The sequence below is a fragment of the Convolutriloba macropyga genome, chromosome 7 (assembly GCF_964194025.1).
Source record: "Convolutriloba macropyga chromosome 7, txConMacr16.3, whole genome shotgun sequence".
Classification (NCBI taxonomy): Eukaryota; Metazoa; Xenacoelomorpha; order Acoela; family Convolutidae; genus Convolutriloba; species Convolutriloba macropyga.
In genome coordinates this window covers 26,045,980-26,064,443 of record NC_134474.1, presented here as the reverse complement: position 1 = coordinate 26,064,443, position 18,464 = coordinate 26,045,980, and the positions used below count along the sequence as shown (strand labels likewise).

At 33.7% G+C, this 18,464-nt stretch overlaps 1 protein-coding gene across 1 annotated transcript in view; it reads left to right on the top strand.

Annotated features, from left to right (window-relative positions):
- Window positions 1–18,464, top strand: part of LOC142342724 (ubiquitin carboxyl-terminal hydrolase 15-like) — a 79,080-nt gene that overhangs the window by 25,263 nt on the left and 35,353 nt on the right. Inside the window, exon 7 of the mRNA XM_075394245.1 lies at window positions 16,880–17,104. Coding sequence (XP_075250360.1) covers window positions 16,880–17,104 — 225 coding nt within the window. The remainder of the gene's footprint in view (window positions 1–16,879; window positions 17,105–18,464) is intronic.

The window sequence follows — 18,464 nt, the reverse complement described above, 5'->3', positions numbered from 1 at the left end:
GCTAATCCGATTTTGGTAGTTTTTTTTCCTATTTTTCTCAGATTTTTGTCTGTATTTTGGTTTTAATTACTAGAAATATTCTTTTTGCGCAACATGAGGGGCTTTAATTTCGTTTCAATAAAAACGTCAATAATTTTTTAGCGTTAAATTTTTGAAAATTAGTTAAATTTTTTTTATAAATGCAGTCCTAAAAATTTTTTGAACTTTTTTTGCAAAATGTTTCGATGTTTCGTATGTTTGATTTCTGCTTTTTCTTTTTTTGATCTGTTCAGGAGGATAGATTTTTGTCTCGGATGTATCGTTGTTTTTTTATGTCTTGAATGCTTAAAAATGAAATGGTGTTAGTTTTTCTTGTTTTTTTAAATTTGATTTTTAAACTTTCAAAACTTTTAAACTTTGATTTGAACATTCAAAAATCAAGAATTAGTCTTTGTTACGGTGTTCTTTACATTGTGTCCATATTGTTCACATTCTAGCTTGTCTCATTCTAGCTCTGTCCTGGCACCTACGTTTATACTTGTTTTTTTTTCATTTATTAACAAATTGAATGATTTCGGCTTTTTCTTAGATTTTCGTCATTTCTTTGGGTTGTTATTGATTTCATTCAACATAAGGCAGTACTAAGAGTTTACTAGAAAGCCTTTTCCAGAAAAGCTATTAATTTTTTTTGTATTTTTTTCCGACCTTGGTATTGTTCTTAAACATTTTTTTGCCTTTAAATATTACTCGGTTGCTTTTCTATGATTATTATAATTTTTGAATTAGTTTGAAATGATGTTGTCTGGCATATATAAAAAAAGAAAAAGTATATGTTGTTTTTGTCTTAATTGCGGTGATGAGAAATCTAAATGTAGTAGTTTTCTGATTCTTAACTTTGAGCATTATTTTTTGAAAAATTTAATTTAGTTTCTAAGTTATTATTATCTGCCGTTTGCTTTAGCGATCTTTTTGAGATTAGAATCTTGAATTATTTGAGGGCAGTTGAAAGCCCTGTCAGCTTTTTGAGACTATTAGTGCTTTGACTATCCTAATTATTTTGCACTTATCCTTACCAAACGTTTTCAATAATAAATATTTTTGCGGCATTTTGTTTCTCTTGGTGACAGTGGTTTAAATTTCACCAATTTTTAGATCAGACCGGGGAGGGGGGGGGGGGGGGGTGTAATGAGTTTATGGTTTATTAAAAAAGATAATGGTTTCAGCTGCAAATAGGGTTTTTGTCACGTTTTTACGCTTCGAGTCGCTTCCGGAATTCTTCCGGCTATGTTTTTTTTTAAGATCTGTTCACACATTATCATGATTTTTGAAGTCAAATTTGAGTAGTGATTTTGGTCACGCCGAAACAGGAAATGGAGCAAAAAAGCGAGTGGTTTTGCGGCGTGAATTTTTTTCGCACTAATTTTAAAGTAGAGCGAGAAAATGGTGTTTGAACAAAAATTCGGTTTCTCGGTAGTGGTTTTTTGTTCACATGCGGCAATTTCACTCTAATTTTTACTGTTTTTTCGATTTTTTGGATCGGATTTTTTTCTAAATGGTTTTCCCAATCCATTCACAGCTCATTCTAGGCCGAGTTTTTTGTTTGAATTAAAGTTTTATTTCTCGCTAGTGGTTTTTTTGTTCATCTGAGGAATTTTGACATCGATTTTCTGTTTTTTTCTTATTTTTTTGTCCGATTTTTTTAAAAATTGTTTTCTCAATTCACTCATAGTCCATTCTAGGTCTAGTTTTTCTGTTTAGTCAATGAAAATTCTTTGAATTGTACGTCAGGACTTGTCCTGCTATAGTTTTTTTACTTGTCGAATAAAAAAATGTTTCGCTTTACCTCATTTTGCCGCCTTTTCAACATTTTGCGTGAATTCTTTTTGACTTTTCTAGGCTAGTTTCTCTCTTCTCTCATTCTGCTGAAAGTGATTTTGGACATCATTTGCTCAGCAAAGCAATTCAAAATGAACAGAGTCAGTACAAAAATTGAAGTCAGAAGTAGAAACGGGATAAACCCATAAAGCCCAATTTTAGATGCCCGCTAATTGAACGTCGTTCCTATAAGTCTTAGTTACCATCTTTAATGCTTATTGGTATTGATAGTAGCCCCTGTAGCCTCTCTCTAAAACAGAAGTATGTTCAACCACGAAATGCCATCAAAATAAATCGGACTTAAAAGAATGTTTTTGCACAAAAATCTTTTTTTTTTCAATATCTTCTGTTATTTCAATCCCAATCATGCTTATTGGAATCAACGGCGGCTATTTTCCGGCAATCTGCCGGGTATGTTTTCAATATGAATTTTGATAGTTTTTTGTGAAATCAACCATTGATCATTCCAGCGAGATCAAATTTCTTTATTTCACTAGAATGAATACTCGAATTAACGAAGCGACAGACTTCAAAATAACTCCAATGCAACTTCAAGCCGAAAACAGATTTTTTCGGTGGAAAATTTCGGTGGTCAAATTTGAAAAACCAAAAGCAAACTCAGCGTATTTTCATAAACTAAAAACACCAAAAATAAGAACAGAGGTTTGAGTATGAAGCAGCTAAGACGTCTGTTGAGATTAGAAGCAGCTAAGACGTCTGTTGAGATTAATAATTTACGAGTCAACAAAAAAATATTGACGGGCAAAAGTTTTTCCATAATTTGTAATTATTTTTGAACCAATGACAATGTGTGTTAAAAACGGACACATTCAGAAGATTCCACTACAGCTCTTCGGAAAACCAACTGAACTTGTCAGCAAGCAAAATATTTGATATGTCCAGTGGTAAGCACCAATTTTAACCAAAAAAGCATAATTGTGAACAACGGTAATAGTGAAAAATCAAATATAGACAAAACTCAACAGTTCTCCGAATTTTTACGTAATTCAATCGCGCCAATTTTAGATCTCATTAGCTATCAATTGGAAAGAAAATTTTGATTCAGACTTTATTAAATGAGATTGAAGGGTAATACAACAACAAGACCGGTTGGAACCCAAAATGCACTTTTTGAAAAAAAAATTGATGCCAGTTATAAAAACTATTGGCTATGAGATCCAGCTTTTCGTCTGTGTCACTATTACAATCAAGGATTTGCTTCCTTACTCAGACTGTAATAAACGTACAAAAAATCTCAAATAATGAAATGTCAAAACTCAAAATTTTGTAATATTCTAAAACAAATCGTCAATGTAATCAATAGCATAAACTAAATATGAGACACTATAGGTTTGTTAGAGTTTTTGAGTTTAAGCGAGACCTTTCAGTATTGGGGTTTTTAAACAATACATTATAAAAACCAAAATGGACAATTTTTAATGAAAGCATAGTGACGGAGTTAACAAAAGTCATTAGCTGCCTGGAGATCAATTCAGATAACAGCATCTATACACAATTAGGATAATTCACTTTCTTTCTTTTACATTCAAGGTCCAGTCATCTTAAACCATTAACAATGGATTCAGCCATTGATGAGCTCACTAAATTCCACCACTGAAATCTATGAGACACTTCACTACTCACACTGTGACAAAACTACCGAAAAAAAGCTGAAATTCAAACTGAAATTTAGCGAAAACAAATAGTTACAAAGTATTCGTTAGCATAAATTGTAAATAGAGTCGCTATTTAGTTTTATTATAGCTGCCAAGCTGTAAGCTGAGCGAAGCTGTATTGCGGTGCTCTTGTTTTTACAATTCAAAGAATTTGAATTGTATTGGGGCGCTGTCTTTTTTTTAAGATCTGAAGATCTGTTCACACATTTTCATGATTTTTGAAGTCAAATTGGAATAGTGATTTTGGTCACGCCGAAACAGGAAATGGAGCGAAGAACCGAGTGGTTTTGTGGCGTTAACTTTTTTTGCTCTAATTTTAAAGTAGAGTGAGAAAATAGTTTTTGACTAGACACGCTTTTCTCGCTAGTGGTTTTTTGTTCACATGCGGCAATTTCACTTTGATTTTAAATGTTTTTTCGACGTTTTTGATCGGATTTTATTTTAAATAGTTTTCCCGATCCATTCGTCGTTCATTCTACGCCTAGTTTTGTTGTTTGAATCAGATTTCCGTTTATCGCTAGTGGTTTTTTGTTCACGTGAGACATTTTGACATTGATTTTCTAATTTTTCATTTTGTCCAATGGATGGTTTGACCAATTCACTCATATTCCGTTCTAGGTATAATTTTTGTTTAGTCGATGAAAATTTTTTGATTTGTACTTCAGGATTTGTCCTGCTGTTTTTTAATTCACTTTACCTTTTGATCACATTTTTCAGAATTCACGATTTTCACGTTTGACTTCTGACTTGTCTCTTTCACTATTTCAACTGAATGGTTTTTAAATCCATTCGCTCAATGAATTTCGCAAGATAGTGAATACAGTCAAGGTCAAAAGAGCAAAATCAAAAGAGACGGGATAAACAGATAAAACCCGGTCATTGTCATTGAGAGTTAGGTTATTAAAGTTCATTAGTGTTTGATAGCTGACATTGGTATTAAGCTTTTTATATTTCAATTTAGAAGCTGAATCAAGTGTAGTTTTAGAATCCAAACGAAACTGCACACCGAATTAGAAACATTTTTTGCGAGTGGTTTTGCGGCGTGAATTTTCTCTAATTTTCAAGTGGAGTGAGAAAACGATGTTTGAACAAAATTCGGTTTCTCGGTAGTGGTTTTTTGTTCACATGCGGCAATTTCACTCTGATTTTTAATGTTTTTTTCGATTTTTTGGATCGGATTTTTTCCAAATGGTTTTCCCAATCCATTCACAGCTCATTCTAGACCTAGTTTTTTTAGTTTGAATTAAATTTTCATTTCCCGCTAGTGGTTTTTTTGGTTCACATGCGGCATTTTGACATTGATTTTCTGGTTTTTTTCTTATTTTTTCATCTGATTTTTTTTTCAATGGTTTTCTTCAATTCAATTATAGTCCATTCTAGGTCTAGTTTTTCTGTTTAGTCAATGAAAATTCTTTGAATTGTACGTCAGGACTTGTCCTGCTATGTTTTTTTTGTTTCGTCGTCTGACGTTCTTTTTTCGTTTTACTTTTGTTCATACAGCAAAGCTGAAAAAGTCAAATTTTCTTGTTCTGCTATGTTTTTTTTGTTTCGTCGTCTGACGTTCTTTTTTCGTTTTACTTTTGTTCATACAGCAAAGCTGAAAAAGTCAAATTTTCTGAACGACTTCTTCCTCTCACTAACGGCATTTGCGCGAGTGACGTCATTTCTCACTCGCTTTAGCAAAAGTTATTAGGTTATTTGCGTGATTAGATTTTGATCATACATGACTTACCTCACTCAATAAAATGACTTTTGCACTTTAAAACTTAAGTTTAGTTTGAATTTGTTTAAGGTCAAAGGAACTCATTTGTGAAGCAAGGGTACCTAATAAGAGGCTTCTGCAGAATGAAGTTTAACAAGCTTTTTTAATTTATCGCTGAATGTTTTTTATCAAATTTCTTGAGCGGCGTCGATTTTTTTTAATCTAGATCTGTATCTGTTTCGATATCTATTATATGGCACGCATGTCTATTTTTTCTCAGCTATTCCGGCAATCTGCCGGCTATGTTTTGCACTTGTTGGAGTTTAGGCGATACCTTTCAGTTTTAGGGTTTTATAACAATACTGTAGGAGAACACAAAATGGACAAATGGTTAATGAAAATGTGACGAAGTCAACAAAATCAATAGTTGCTCACTTCAATACAGATAGCAGCATGTATACGCCACTAGAACCATTATCTAGCATTTGCTCATATTTTATTATCTAGATTTTGTTAAATTATTTTTAAAAGTGGGAGACGTGTTTAAAGAAAAACAATGGTAAAAGTTTTTTTATTTCTCCAGAATTAGTACTAAAAATGAAACAACAGCTATTAAGTCAAATCTAATGGAATTTGCAGTATACAAAACGACATCTTTAGAAATAAACAATATGTTATACCAAACAGCAAAAATGAGACCCAGGAATCAACATCTGTCCATAATAAATTTTAATCTGCTAAGTTTCTCAGGTAACAACTTCGCTAATGTAATTTCATTGACTTCTAACTACTTTCAGTTATATTTAAAGAGCAGAACTTTGTTTTGTAAGTGAGTGAAGAATACCTGCACTCACTTCAAAATCTTAATTGAGAATAAAAAATCCAATAGATGATAATCATAAGCTAAGTCATGAGTGAGGTATGTTAGGATTGAGTAATGGACAGGACGGAAAGTTAAAAACAACAGTCAGAACTCAAAATTCAAAAAGCATTTAATGCTAAAGCACTTAATGTCCCGTCAAAAAATCATTAAGTATGGATTTAAGCCATTGATAAGCTTCTGACTTTCCACTAATGAAATCATTGAGACACTGCATTACTCGCACTGTGACAAAACTACTGAAAATTTATTAGTCAGAACTCAAAAATACTAAGTATTTACAAGCAATTAATTTCAGCGTATTGAACGCCAAAGAGATTGGGAAAAATATTTAGTTTCAGTTAAAACTCGTTAGAACTTCAATAAGACCTGTCATTTTGGGACCCAGTAACAAAACTAACGTAAACATTAGAAATGGGAAAGTGTGAAAAATTTAAAATGAAAACTGTTTTAAAGTCAACTAAATCGTTAGTTGCGCAGGGACCCATTCAGACTCCAGAATTTATTCATCATTAAGACAAATTCATTGCAATTAGTATACTTCGCCTGGAAGGTCACGAGAAAAACCACGAGAAAAACCGCAAAAGATAATAATAAGAAAGTGGCTCTCAAAACCGACTAATCTAGATCCGAAAAAATTTGTTTCATTACACAAAATCACAAATGAGACAAAAAGCCTCGATAGCGATTCAGGTGACTAGGACCTTTAATTTTTGAAGTTGGTAACAAATTTGGGCCAAATTGACAAAAAGTGAAGATTAACTAAATTGGCAAAGTAGCTAAATTTTTGAACAAAGTCAGTGTTAAAAGTGAATTGATCACAAAAACGTTAAACCTCGATAACTCATCGAAAAATAAATGTGATTTCTATAACTTTTAGTAGATTTTTCAGAAATCAACTTCACAAAATGGTCTTTATCAAATTACCACTAAACTTGTAGCACAGCTTAACATCATTTGTCGGAACAATAATAACGAAGTAATCCTTTTACATTATCATTGAAGATATCGATCGCCAAATTTCTTCTTAAATTTTGAAAAACTTTTGCAGACTCGTCTGATTATTTTCTGCAACATTTTGTTGTACTTCGCTCAAACGCACATCGTTATGATTTTGTTGACTTAATCATTTGACTTGATTCGTTACAAGAAAGGAATTAAAACGAACATAGGAAGCAAGTTAGTTTAGAAAAGATGTCCTTCCATCGATTCTCCTTAAGATTCCACTAAGCCCTGAAAGAATTTTGAACAATTCTTGGAACATTAAATATAAAAAGTAACTTTTTTACATTATCATTGATGATTTCGAGTGCCAGAGAATTCTTTAAGGTTTGGAAAATTTCACACAATCGTCAGAAAATTTTAATAAACTCAACGGTGAACGCTGAAAATCATTTAGAAGATCAAAGATAAAACTAGAGTCTTGATTATTTGATCAGTTTTCATCGACAGGTTGCGCTCTCTCTGAGTGGATTGCTTTTAAAAATTCAAAATCTAACATGGTTGCTAATGTTAATCGAAGTTAAGTTAACTTATTATTATTCAGATTAATGCAAAGATAGCTGAATCAGATTAATGGAGCTGAAACAGATCAAAAAGATAGATATTTTGAGATTGGATTAAGTTCATCAATCTATTCAAAATGGATTAAAATGATATATTTGTTTACAGAAATCAGCAAAACAATATCCCTCTTCTAGATAATGGAAGCCCTCGGATGACACCTCTGGGTCAAGAAGAGGTGTCATAAACCAAACAATCGTTGACTGACTGACTCACTGAGTTTGAATATTCTTGTTGCAGCTTATGAGAAAGTAATGAAATGAACTTCCGAAAAATGCCTCAGCGACCTACTCGATCTCAATAAAGTAAAGAAAATTAAGTTATGTCGAATTTTTTTTATTTTTAGCAATATAAAACCAAAAAGTAAACATATATTTTAAATCAGCCGATTTTCACAAAATCTGGAAAATCGATGACTCCTTCCTTGTAAACTACTAGAATTTTTTGCGCTCAGGGGGATTTTCAAGGGAGCAACTTATTTCCTACGTCAAACTTATCATTCGGGCGAAATTGACTGAACAAAAAAAGCAGTCGAGCTTCAGTTTCTCGCCAACTGCTGCTAGTCTAATTGATAGTGGTGAACATATTAAAAGGTTTTTCTTGAATAGTTATTGCTTGTTGACAGGGGCCGGGTTTTCATTGGGAGCCCCGCTTACCGGGTATTTTAGATTTCCCGGTGGAAGACTTCAATGTCATTTTTTGGGGATTTGTTGAAAATAGGCGAATGTGAACTGTTCGCTTCCTTTGTCGAAAACGCCCAATGGATTATTTTGTTGGAGACAGTTGTCTATACAAAGTTATCTACAAATTTCTGAAGGTGTTGAAAAAGGAATTTCTGTTCAACTTTTGCTATTATATGTCAACTTTTGCTATTATATGTCAACTTTTGTTAGACCATGTCTTGGTTTCAATCCAATCATTGACTTATCGCAAAACATATTTGATATAACCTGGAAATCTTCAAAAAAGAAAAAAAAATACTTATATGGCACGATCTGTTAAGCAGTTCTCTAGCTGGGCATCGAATTAATATTTTTTCAGTGCCGACTTTTGTGTTTACAAACCTTGACATATCTTTGAGAGCATTTTCAAGCAATTGTATACATTAGATGAATTGGAACTCCAAAATTTGTGACGCAAAAGTGTGTTTAATCATTTCAGTGACGAAACACTTATTAGCTGTGCGCAAACAGAAACACGCGTGGTTCCATTGCTTCCATAATGAACTCCTAAAAGTTCATCCATGAGAATTGTCTTTATTTCTATGTTGCTTTACGTGCTAGATCTTTTCTTTGATTTTGCTTTTGATCTGCTGATTTTTCAACTATTTTCTCAAAGCTGACGTTTAAACAAACCTCTAATTTGCAAGATCTTCAGATTTATATTCAAAGTGAACAAGAACTAATTAGTTATTCAAAATCAGCTTGAGAAAATCAAATATCTATGCCAGTTTGCACCGATTAAGCCAAATAACGAACGAGGTTACAAAGTCTTAAGTCCAGCTGAAACTGCATTGAACGAAGTAGATATCATCCAAGCAATTGGATCGGGGTTGAAAAAAGCAGTTTTATATTTGTTACCAACCATTGTTTAAAGTATGCGATCAGAGCTTCTATCAAATATAAACGCAAAGTTCGACGTCAAGATGAAAGAAATTGAAACAGCTCCAAAATGTTTTTCAAAAAATTTAGCCTAAATATACGTGTCACCAAACTTATGCGTGCATAAAAGTGCTTCATTTAAATGTGGGGTCTGTGTAACCTTTTGGTGAACTAGAAACTTCTGACATAGAAATTAATGCTCATAGTTTACAGTTCTCTGTAGCAGTTATATACGACAAACCCAGCATGCCCAAAAACGAATTTTAAAGTATTTGACAATTTTTTGGAGCCATGGAGCAACAACTGAAAACTTCAACCTATTTGCGGTGAATTCAATGTTGAAGCATATGAAGGAAGAGGTGCAGTTCCCAATTTATTTTTTTGAAATCCGAGAAATTTAATTAATTGCGCTTTCTGAAGCCGAAGTTCTCGAAAATTACAACAGAATTGATAAATTAAGATTTGCCTGAAAGCCATCAGAACAGACACTGCGAAAACCAGCAGCAAACAACTGAGGCTTACTTAAAGTTAGCCAGAGAAATGAACGTAATAATTACAGAAAACGCTATCTCAATTGCACACCAGCTGCCTGCTTCGAGTAGAACACAAAAAGAAAAATATTAAATTTTCTCTTTGGCCAGTTTCTCAATTTAAGTGCTTCTCAGGAGAAACCAGTTTGAGGTTTGTTTTGAGTGAATAAGGAAAGCACTGTTTAATTTTAGAGAATACTTCAAGTTGATGTACAAGTTAATTCAGCATGTACAAGAGACGCTTCTATCCACTATCAATAGAAGCATGTTCGTTTACTATAAAAATCGATTATCTTCAGGGTTGCATAGGTATGAACTGTGGACTCTCAAAGGCGGTCGGTGTTATGATACTGCTGAAATGTTGTTGCGACTATACGAATACACGAAATTACTTTGAGGAAGCTGAAGTTATAGAAATGAGTACCCAAAGGTCACGGATTTTTGTAGCTGTTTTATACAACAAACCGAGCGTGTCCAAAAAAAAGTTCTAATTGAACTTGATGGTTTCCTAGAGCCATCCAGCAACAAATCAAAACCTTTTATTAACCGAGCTGACTTAAATATCCAAAACTTGTGAGCGCTAAATCAGTATGCGAATATCAAATAGCTTCAAACCTTTTTGTTTCCGGAATAAAGGAACCATTTAGAGTAACAAGTAATACATCAACACGTGTGGATAAGTTTTTTTAAATCGAATCGTACTTAATTGTGAATCTGAGGTCCTCCACCGTCAAAGCTTTGCGCCATTCCCATTTTCAAATGTTGGAATTTTGGAACAAGAAACGTTAATTGCTTGTCCATTTTCAGATTTTCTAAGTTTTCAAAAGATTGAGAACAATTCAACGTTACTGGGATGAACTAGATTTAGAATTGGCATTAAATAAAGAAAAAATTCGAATACATACTAATCATTCAAAAGCCTTCAATACCTTCATTGGTGTGTTTTTTCTGTTACAGACAGTTCTGCTTCTCTAAGACACCTGGGTGGAGAAAAACCAAAACAACGAAATTGGTTCAAACTAAATCTCAAAATGAGGAAAAGTGCTCACTGTAATTGAACGAGTGCTTGCAGTAGTACATGGTTAGAAGAATCCAGAAGATTAGGATAAGTATTGAAGAACAGTGCTTTGCAGGGAAAAGTTAATAGCAGACAAGTGAATTATTCTAAACGATATAAGCGTTAAATTTATGAATAAAGTTCCTGCGCTGGAAACTGTTGCTGAGAATTTTAATCAGCCGAATGCTCGAGACAACGCAGCGGCCTTTAACTTTGAAAACATTGGATTTGAAATTAGTATGAATCTCGATGTTAAAATGAACCTGATGTTCCCAGACATCATCAACCAATGTTTCGTATCAAAGTTACAAAAGATGAAGTTAGATTAATAACATAGATTTTGGATAATAAGTCATCTTATTGCGAGAATTTTGTTTGTAATCTTTCGTTTGTCAACGTCAGTAGCTTTTGAATACATTACTTTCTTTAAAAACTCTTTCACTGAACAGGAGTGAATTTGCCCAGAAGCTTGAAAAGTGAAAATCATGCCCTGCACAAATTGGGTTCAAAGCTAGTACAAAATATTTACAGGCCTAATTAACTACTTATTGTGTGGAGCAAGGTTTATGAAAAAGTAATGTTTAACCGGTGTTTTCTTACTTCGAACTCTTTTCTTTGTGTTAACATAGCAATTCGGATTTCGAAAAAGCACAGTACATTTGACGCACTTATTGCATTTACAAAGTTTGAGATGCGATGCTGAAAATTAAAACATTTCTAGTTTTGTCTTGGACCCGAGGAAAGCGCTGTTTGCACTATGATGATTGAGAAGTTAGAATGTTACGGCATCAGTGGAAACAGATCTAATTGGTCTGAATCTTAACTCCAGTATTGAGTACAGTGTGTTCATTTGAATAGAGTAATGTCTAGCTGTGAAGAGCTTAAATGTGTACTACAGGATCTATTCTTGGCCCTCTTTTGTTCGCTATCTACAAAGCTTGACTCTTAGTTTGCGAAAAGCTTGATGTTATAGTTTCGCAGATTCAAAGCTAACTGCTGTAGGAGTGTAGGCAATTGACGTTGAACAGAAATTTAAGAGCAGTAGCAGTTGCTTAGTTCATTTAAATTGGTGCTCTATTTAGATTAAAAGCGGTACATATGGGTGTCAACACAGCAGCTAATGCTGCAGACAATTTTTTTACTCTAGGGCAATGAAAATGGAACCAGTTTGTGAATATCCTGATTTTAAATATGCTGAATATCCTGATTACTTCCTGATTTTAAATTATCGTTTTAGGCCATATTGAGGAGGTTAAAAAGAAATTAAGTAAGCAATGTGATGTCCCTGCAAAACTGAGACATTTTTGTGCCTAGGAAGATGTCTATACAGAACTGCGAATCAAACATTAGTCCTTTTGTTGACTATGGTTTTAGTCCTATTGTTAACAATTTTTAAAGTACGTTTACTGTGAGGAAAGCACTCGATATTGACTGTTTGTGGTCTGCATGTTTACGAATTAATTTTTTTTGCCCTGAAAATAATCAGTGGTCTTCAAGTTTTTTTTATTAAATGTCATGTTATTACCTTACACCATAGAGAGAGAGAGAGAGAGAAAGAAGAGGATCTGTAAGTAGGTCTCTCAAACAACCTTCATTTCAAAAGAAAAATAGAGCTTTTCAATCAAATTCGTGCAACAGTACTACACAATAAAATGAAAAACCTTGAAACTGTTCCGGTGGATTTTGATCCAAAGCCGTCACGTGAAATTTCTAACTTTTGTCATAAGTTAAAGGGTAACTATTCAGGTTGCGATTACGCTCTTGCAAGATTTATTTTTAACGTTTTTTTTTGTTTTGCAATGTCTATCTCTCAAACAGTGTTCAATTGTAAATGTCTCTTTTGAAACTGTTAATTTTTCCCTTGATTTATCTATAATATCCAACTCTGAGGTAGACTGAAAAGTGGGTTTCTATAAACTCGTTTTCTGTCTCCTCCAATGCAATATGATATGCGGTAATTTTTACGTAGTTTTTTTTTTCATCGGAGAAATTACTTCTTTCTTTCTTTCTTTTTTCTTTCTTTCTTTCTTTCTTCCAGTCAGAACCGTTGAGATTTTACTGAGTCTGTCTAAGCACCTAGGTATTACTGCTCTTTGGACCAGCATTAAGTTATTGGAAATTATTTGAATTTCTTCTTTGCCCCTGTGATGACATTCAAAACTGATAATTAAAACTTTTTGCCAGTTACGGACTATAATTTTTATTGGGACTTTTGGTCTCAATTCTGCACCCTTTCATGGGTTTCTGAATGTTGCTTTCCTCTGTAGCTCTCCTGGGACATCATTGATTAGTCTGGTGTCCTAGAGATTGCAGGGTTGCATCAAATGAGGGACAGCAAATTCAGACCTTTTTTTGTTCTAGTTTTAAAGTTCTGGCAAAAAGTTCCACTATGATTGTGATTATGAGATCTGAGGGGTTGATTTTGTGTTCCGTTGTTCCTGGCTAGTTTATATGAATATAGGAGGCATGAAATTTACTTGGTGATGCAGATATCTTAATAGTTCTCAAGTTGTTAAATTTGTTGTAGATTTGTCGCGGAGGCTCGTATTTGTAACATAAAATTACGATCACTCTCAATCCGCGTTAAACAGTTTCCGCTGAACTTGGTTACAAATAGAGTGCAAGTTAGTGGAAGGTTGCGTCGAATTGATGTATGACAATTAATGAGCCAAGAACCAGTTTGCTGAATAAATCAAAAACACTTTGTCAGGGTTCCTGTAGTTTTTTTCAACAAATAAGTTTTGTGAAAATATGACTCAGAAAGAGCAATGGATCCGAGGCTTATTTTGGTTCTCGAGGCCTATTTTTAGGCGCTCTTCTTTTTCGCAATTCAAAGAATATAATTGTATTGGGGCGCTGTCTTTTACTACTCGAGAATGCGTAATGGTTTCTGTTCTTTTTATAAGTGAGTGAGCAAAGAAACCGGAAGTTCAAGGAGTGAACAAAGTTTGAAAAAGTTGTCTCGGTGAAAAAAATCAAAGAGTAGTGATGAGAGTGCTTTTTCATACATTTTTGAAACAGCGAAAATTGTAGATGTAAAACAATTGTCGCTTAGCGAGCGACATTTTTTGTTCACGTGCGGCTTTTTCGTGCTGTATTTTCAAAGTTTTTTTATGTCTTAGTATTTATTGAAAAGCCACCTGACAATATTCATGCTGTTTTGATAGCATATTAAAGCTTTTTGGCAATTAAAGGGTGTTATCCTAATTTGAAGGTTTTTCAGCTATTTCAAATTATTTTTCGGCTTTTTTAATCAATATTCTGCATAGTTGATTAATAGCCGCTGTCAGCCTCTCAATGACTATTATTTAGGCGCTCTCCTTTTTACAACTCAAAGAATTTGAATTATTTTGAGGCCCTGCCTTTTTTTGAAATCTGTTCACACTTTTTCATCATTTTTGAAGTCAAATTCGAGTGGTGATTTGGGCACGCCGAAAGAGGAAATGGATCGAAAACGCGAGTGGTTCTACGGCGTGAATTTTTGTCACTCGAAAATCAAACTAGAGTGAGAAAACGGTGTTTGAACAATTCGCTTTCTCGATTGTGATTTTGTTAACATGCGGCAATTTGACTTTGATTTGTACTGTTTTTTCTTCATTGCATTTTTTCTAAGTTGTTTTCTCAATCCATTTATTGTCCATTCTAGGTCGTGTTTTGTTCAACAATGAAAATTCCTTGAATTGTAGGTCAGGAGTTGTCCTGATATATTTTAAATTCGCTTTAACTTTTGATCCCGTTTTCCCTTTTACATAAGTCACGACTTTCACGCTTGACTCGTGACTTACCCCACTCACTGTTTCGACTGAGTGGTTTTTAATTTTTTCACGCATTGAATTATGCAATGTAGTGAATACGGCCAATCTTAAAAGAGCAAAACAAGGAAATGGGATAACCGGTAAAGTCATTGAGCATTGGGTTATCGAAGTTCATTGAGTGTCTGCTTGCACCTCCAGACGCACGTGCCATATTTTTACAATGATTTTTACAATGTAATGGCACGTGCTGTGTGCTGTGACGGTGGGGCGCATAACGTACTGGGGGCACAAACGGAAAAGATCCTTACAATAATTTACAATAAGCAGTATTAGCCTATAAGCATCAGTTTAGGAGCTGAATATATAGTTTTAGAATCTAACAGAAACTGCACGACGAATTAGAACACTTTTTGAGACTAAAAGGTCAATTTATATCTCTTTTTTGTTTCAATCCCGATGTGCCTCAAGGGCGGCTATTTTCCGACAATTTGCCGGCTATGTTTGTTTTATTGCATTTATTGTAAATTAAAGATCTTTTCCGTTTGTGCCTCCCAGTACGTTATGCGCCCCCCAGTCACATGCGCCATCAGATACTAAATCATTGTTAAAATATGGCACCTGATCTTAAATTAAATGGAAGCCTCATAATCCCAGGCAATTTGTATTAAGAATTCACGTAAATTCTGTTGTTACAAAGTACTTAACAAAAAATTGAGAAATTATTTTTATTTGTTCTCCATTTTTTAGTTTTGCCTCTTTTCAAAATTAGCAATGTTTGTGAACCTATTAATGCTTACCTAATATTGTGTGATCCATTTGATAGTCTTGATAGTTTTTAGGCCAATTTACTTTTTGACAATCTTTTGTTATTTAACTGAATTTATTTTATGTTCTCTTTGATGCTTCGTGATTGTAGAAAGTAGTTAATTGGTGGGCTAATTTTTAGCAAAGACGAATTTGAGTCCTTTCCAGAATTCTTCCGGCTATGTTTTTAAGAACTGTTCACACTGTTTTGATGATTTTTGAAATCAAATTGGAGCAGTGATTTTGGTCGCACCGAAAGAGGAAATGAGCCGAAAAAGAGAGTTGTTTTGCGGCATAAGTTAGTTTTTAATTTAGAATCAGTTGAAGATTTCATTTTCGCAGGCGTTCAATCTATTTGGCACGAAATTTCTCGGAAATATTTAATTCTAGGGCTTAAAAACCTTTTTTGTGCTGGTCACAACTTTAGCCGGTTAAACAATACTCTTTTGGAATTGAGAGTTCAATAATAAAGTTTTAGATGCACAAAAAGCAATTCGTAGTAGCGAATGAAGTGACTCTGCCAATACAAGAGTTGTTAAGTTATTGGAAACTGCCGATGGCTTCTATCGAAAAACAGTTTTTTTCCCTTTGAAAAGCACAATTTTGTTTGCTAAAATATCAATTTGACGACTTGATGAATTTGAACTGTTCTAATAATAAGGGTTCAGAGTTGGTTATGAGAAATACAAAAATGAAGCATTGAGATGATATTTTTCGTTTACTTTTTCTGATAGTTTTGTAGCGATTGATAGCAATTTCAAACGTTAGAGGCAGTTGAATCAAAATTATGACCCCAAAACTTAAAAAAATTCTAAGAGCAATAACTTTTGCAAAGCGATAGGTTCCTGGGATTGTGCTTTATTAAATACGTATGAAGTTTTCAAATACCTAGTCATTAGTTTTTGTTTTTGCGTTGTAGTTTGTTTTGTCATAGCTCCATCATAGTTATTAGTTTTTGAGCGAGGGTATTGTTTGCTTGAAAATAACAAAATGTTACAAAATATCCTTTGAAACGACAAAGTTTAAATTAATAATCGAAAAATAATAATTCTTTGAGAATGAAAGTATAGTTTTTTTCAATAAACTGTCCCATCTTCTTCCTAGTGAAGGATCTATTGTGCAACGACATTGTTCTGATAAAAATCATTTACCAATTTGTCAAGAAGTTAAGCTAGAGCTTTTGAAACAACCGACATAATTAAATAGCTGAAGCAACTAAATAACTGTTTTGAACTGATTAAATGTTTGTAACCAATTGTTAATGTGGAAAAATTGTTGGATATCAAGTTAGAAAAATGAACAAGGAAGGAAATTATCAATCAGGAGCGAAAATCAAGATTAAACCGTTTACCATAAACTGACTGCGATAACTCTGCTACAATGTTAAGACTCCACTGCTGTATGCAGCTTCAATGGTTTGCCTACCAGTAATGAGCAATATAAGTAAATTCTATTAGGTAGTGGCAGCAGAGGCATGGGAGAACCACTTGAAGAGGAACGACTCTATCATAGTGGACATGTTCCATGGTCAGTTCAAGTCCACTCTCGTCTGTCCAGACTGTTCCAAAGTGAGCGTCACCTTTGACCCCTACTGCTTCCTCTCCCTACCACTGCCGGTGAAGAAGCTCAAGAGCTACGACATCACCTTCTTCAGACTGAACTTGGAGAAGCCTCCCACCAAGGTTAGCGTGTAGACCGATTTGAGTCAATGTTTTAATATTTTTAATTCTATTTTCATATTTTTATATTCTATTTTCCGATGTTTTTTGATTAATAGCCGCCTCAGCTTCTCAGCCGGCTATTATTGAGATCCTAATTTTTAAGACTCGAAGAGGAGTATTGGTTTTCTTAAGGTTTTCTTCTAAAAAAGTTTCGGGAGCCTAACATGGCTTGAGTTTTGCTGCTCGCGTACTTTAATGTTTTCCGTTGCGTGCAAGAATTTGGCTTGTTTTATATAAAGGTGTAATGTATTTTTAATAGCCGCCCTCATCTTCTCAGCCGGCTATTATAGCGCTCCTATTACAATTCAAAGAATTTGAATTGTATTGGGGCGCTGTCTTTTTACGACTCGAAGAGGAGTATTGGAGAAGTCCTTTTTTTTAATCAATTTTATTGGAGTGATTTTTGAAGCGGGAAATGAAACGCGTGAAAACATTTGGAGTGATTTTGTGGCTGAACAAAAGTTGAGAGTGGAGCGAAAAGAGAGTGGTTTTTGTCCATACCGCTGTTTTTGAGAGAGCGAGAAATTGATGTGTGAAAAAATTTTCTCTAAGCGAGCGAAGTTTTTTGTTCACGTGCGGCTTTTGAAAGCAGCTTTTTGCAACTTTTGATGGTTATGAGGTTTCATTATGATATTGTATGAGTTTTAGGCTTGTTTTGATAGGAATTGAAGGTTTCAAGTAGTTAATTCTGAGTTTAATGCTAATTTGGAGGTATTTGTTCAGTTTTTCTGATTTTTAGAAGAAATTTAATGATTTTTTGCCTGTTTTTTGTATTAATGCTTTAAGTGGGATTTGAATGGAAGCTTGTTACTTAGGGAATATTCAGCTAACAATTGACTAAAGTTTTATTAGTGTAAATCATTCTTTTCTTCGGAAAATTGACAGGAAAATTGAGAAATTTTAAACCATTTTTCTTATTTTTTTGCAGTTTTTCTTTTTTCTTAGTCTTAGACAAGTTTCTTAGCCTATTATGACTTGCCTATTGTTTTGCGAGCTTTCCATTGCCCTAATTGGAAAGGAATTTTACTCGGCTTTGTGTTTCCTTGTACTATTAAAAAAACTATGCCGTTTCTATTCTTCCCTAATTTTTTTATGGCAATTGTGGAGGTTCAGGGCACACATTAGTTGTTCTAGTTGTGCAGCCAAAAGTATAGTAAATTTGAGTTGAATGTTAATTTGTAGATTTTTGATCAGTTTTGCTGATTTTTAGACGAAATTTAATGATTTTTTGCCTGTTTTTTTTTGTTTTAATGCTTTAAGTGGGATTTGGATAAAAGCTTGTTAAGAAATATTCAGATACCATTTGACTAAAGTTTTCTTG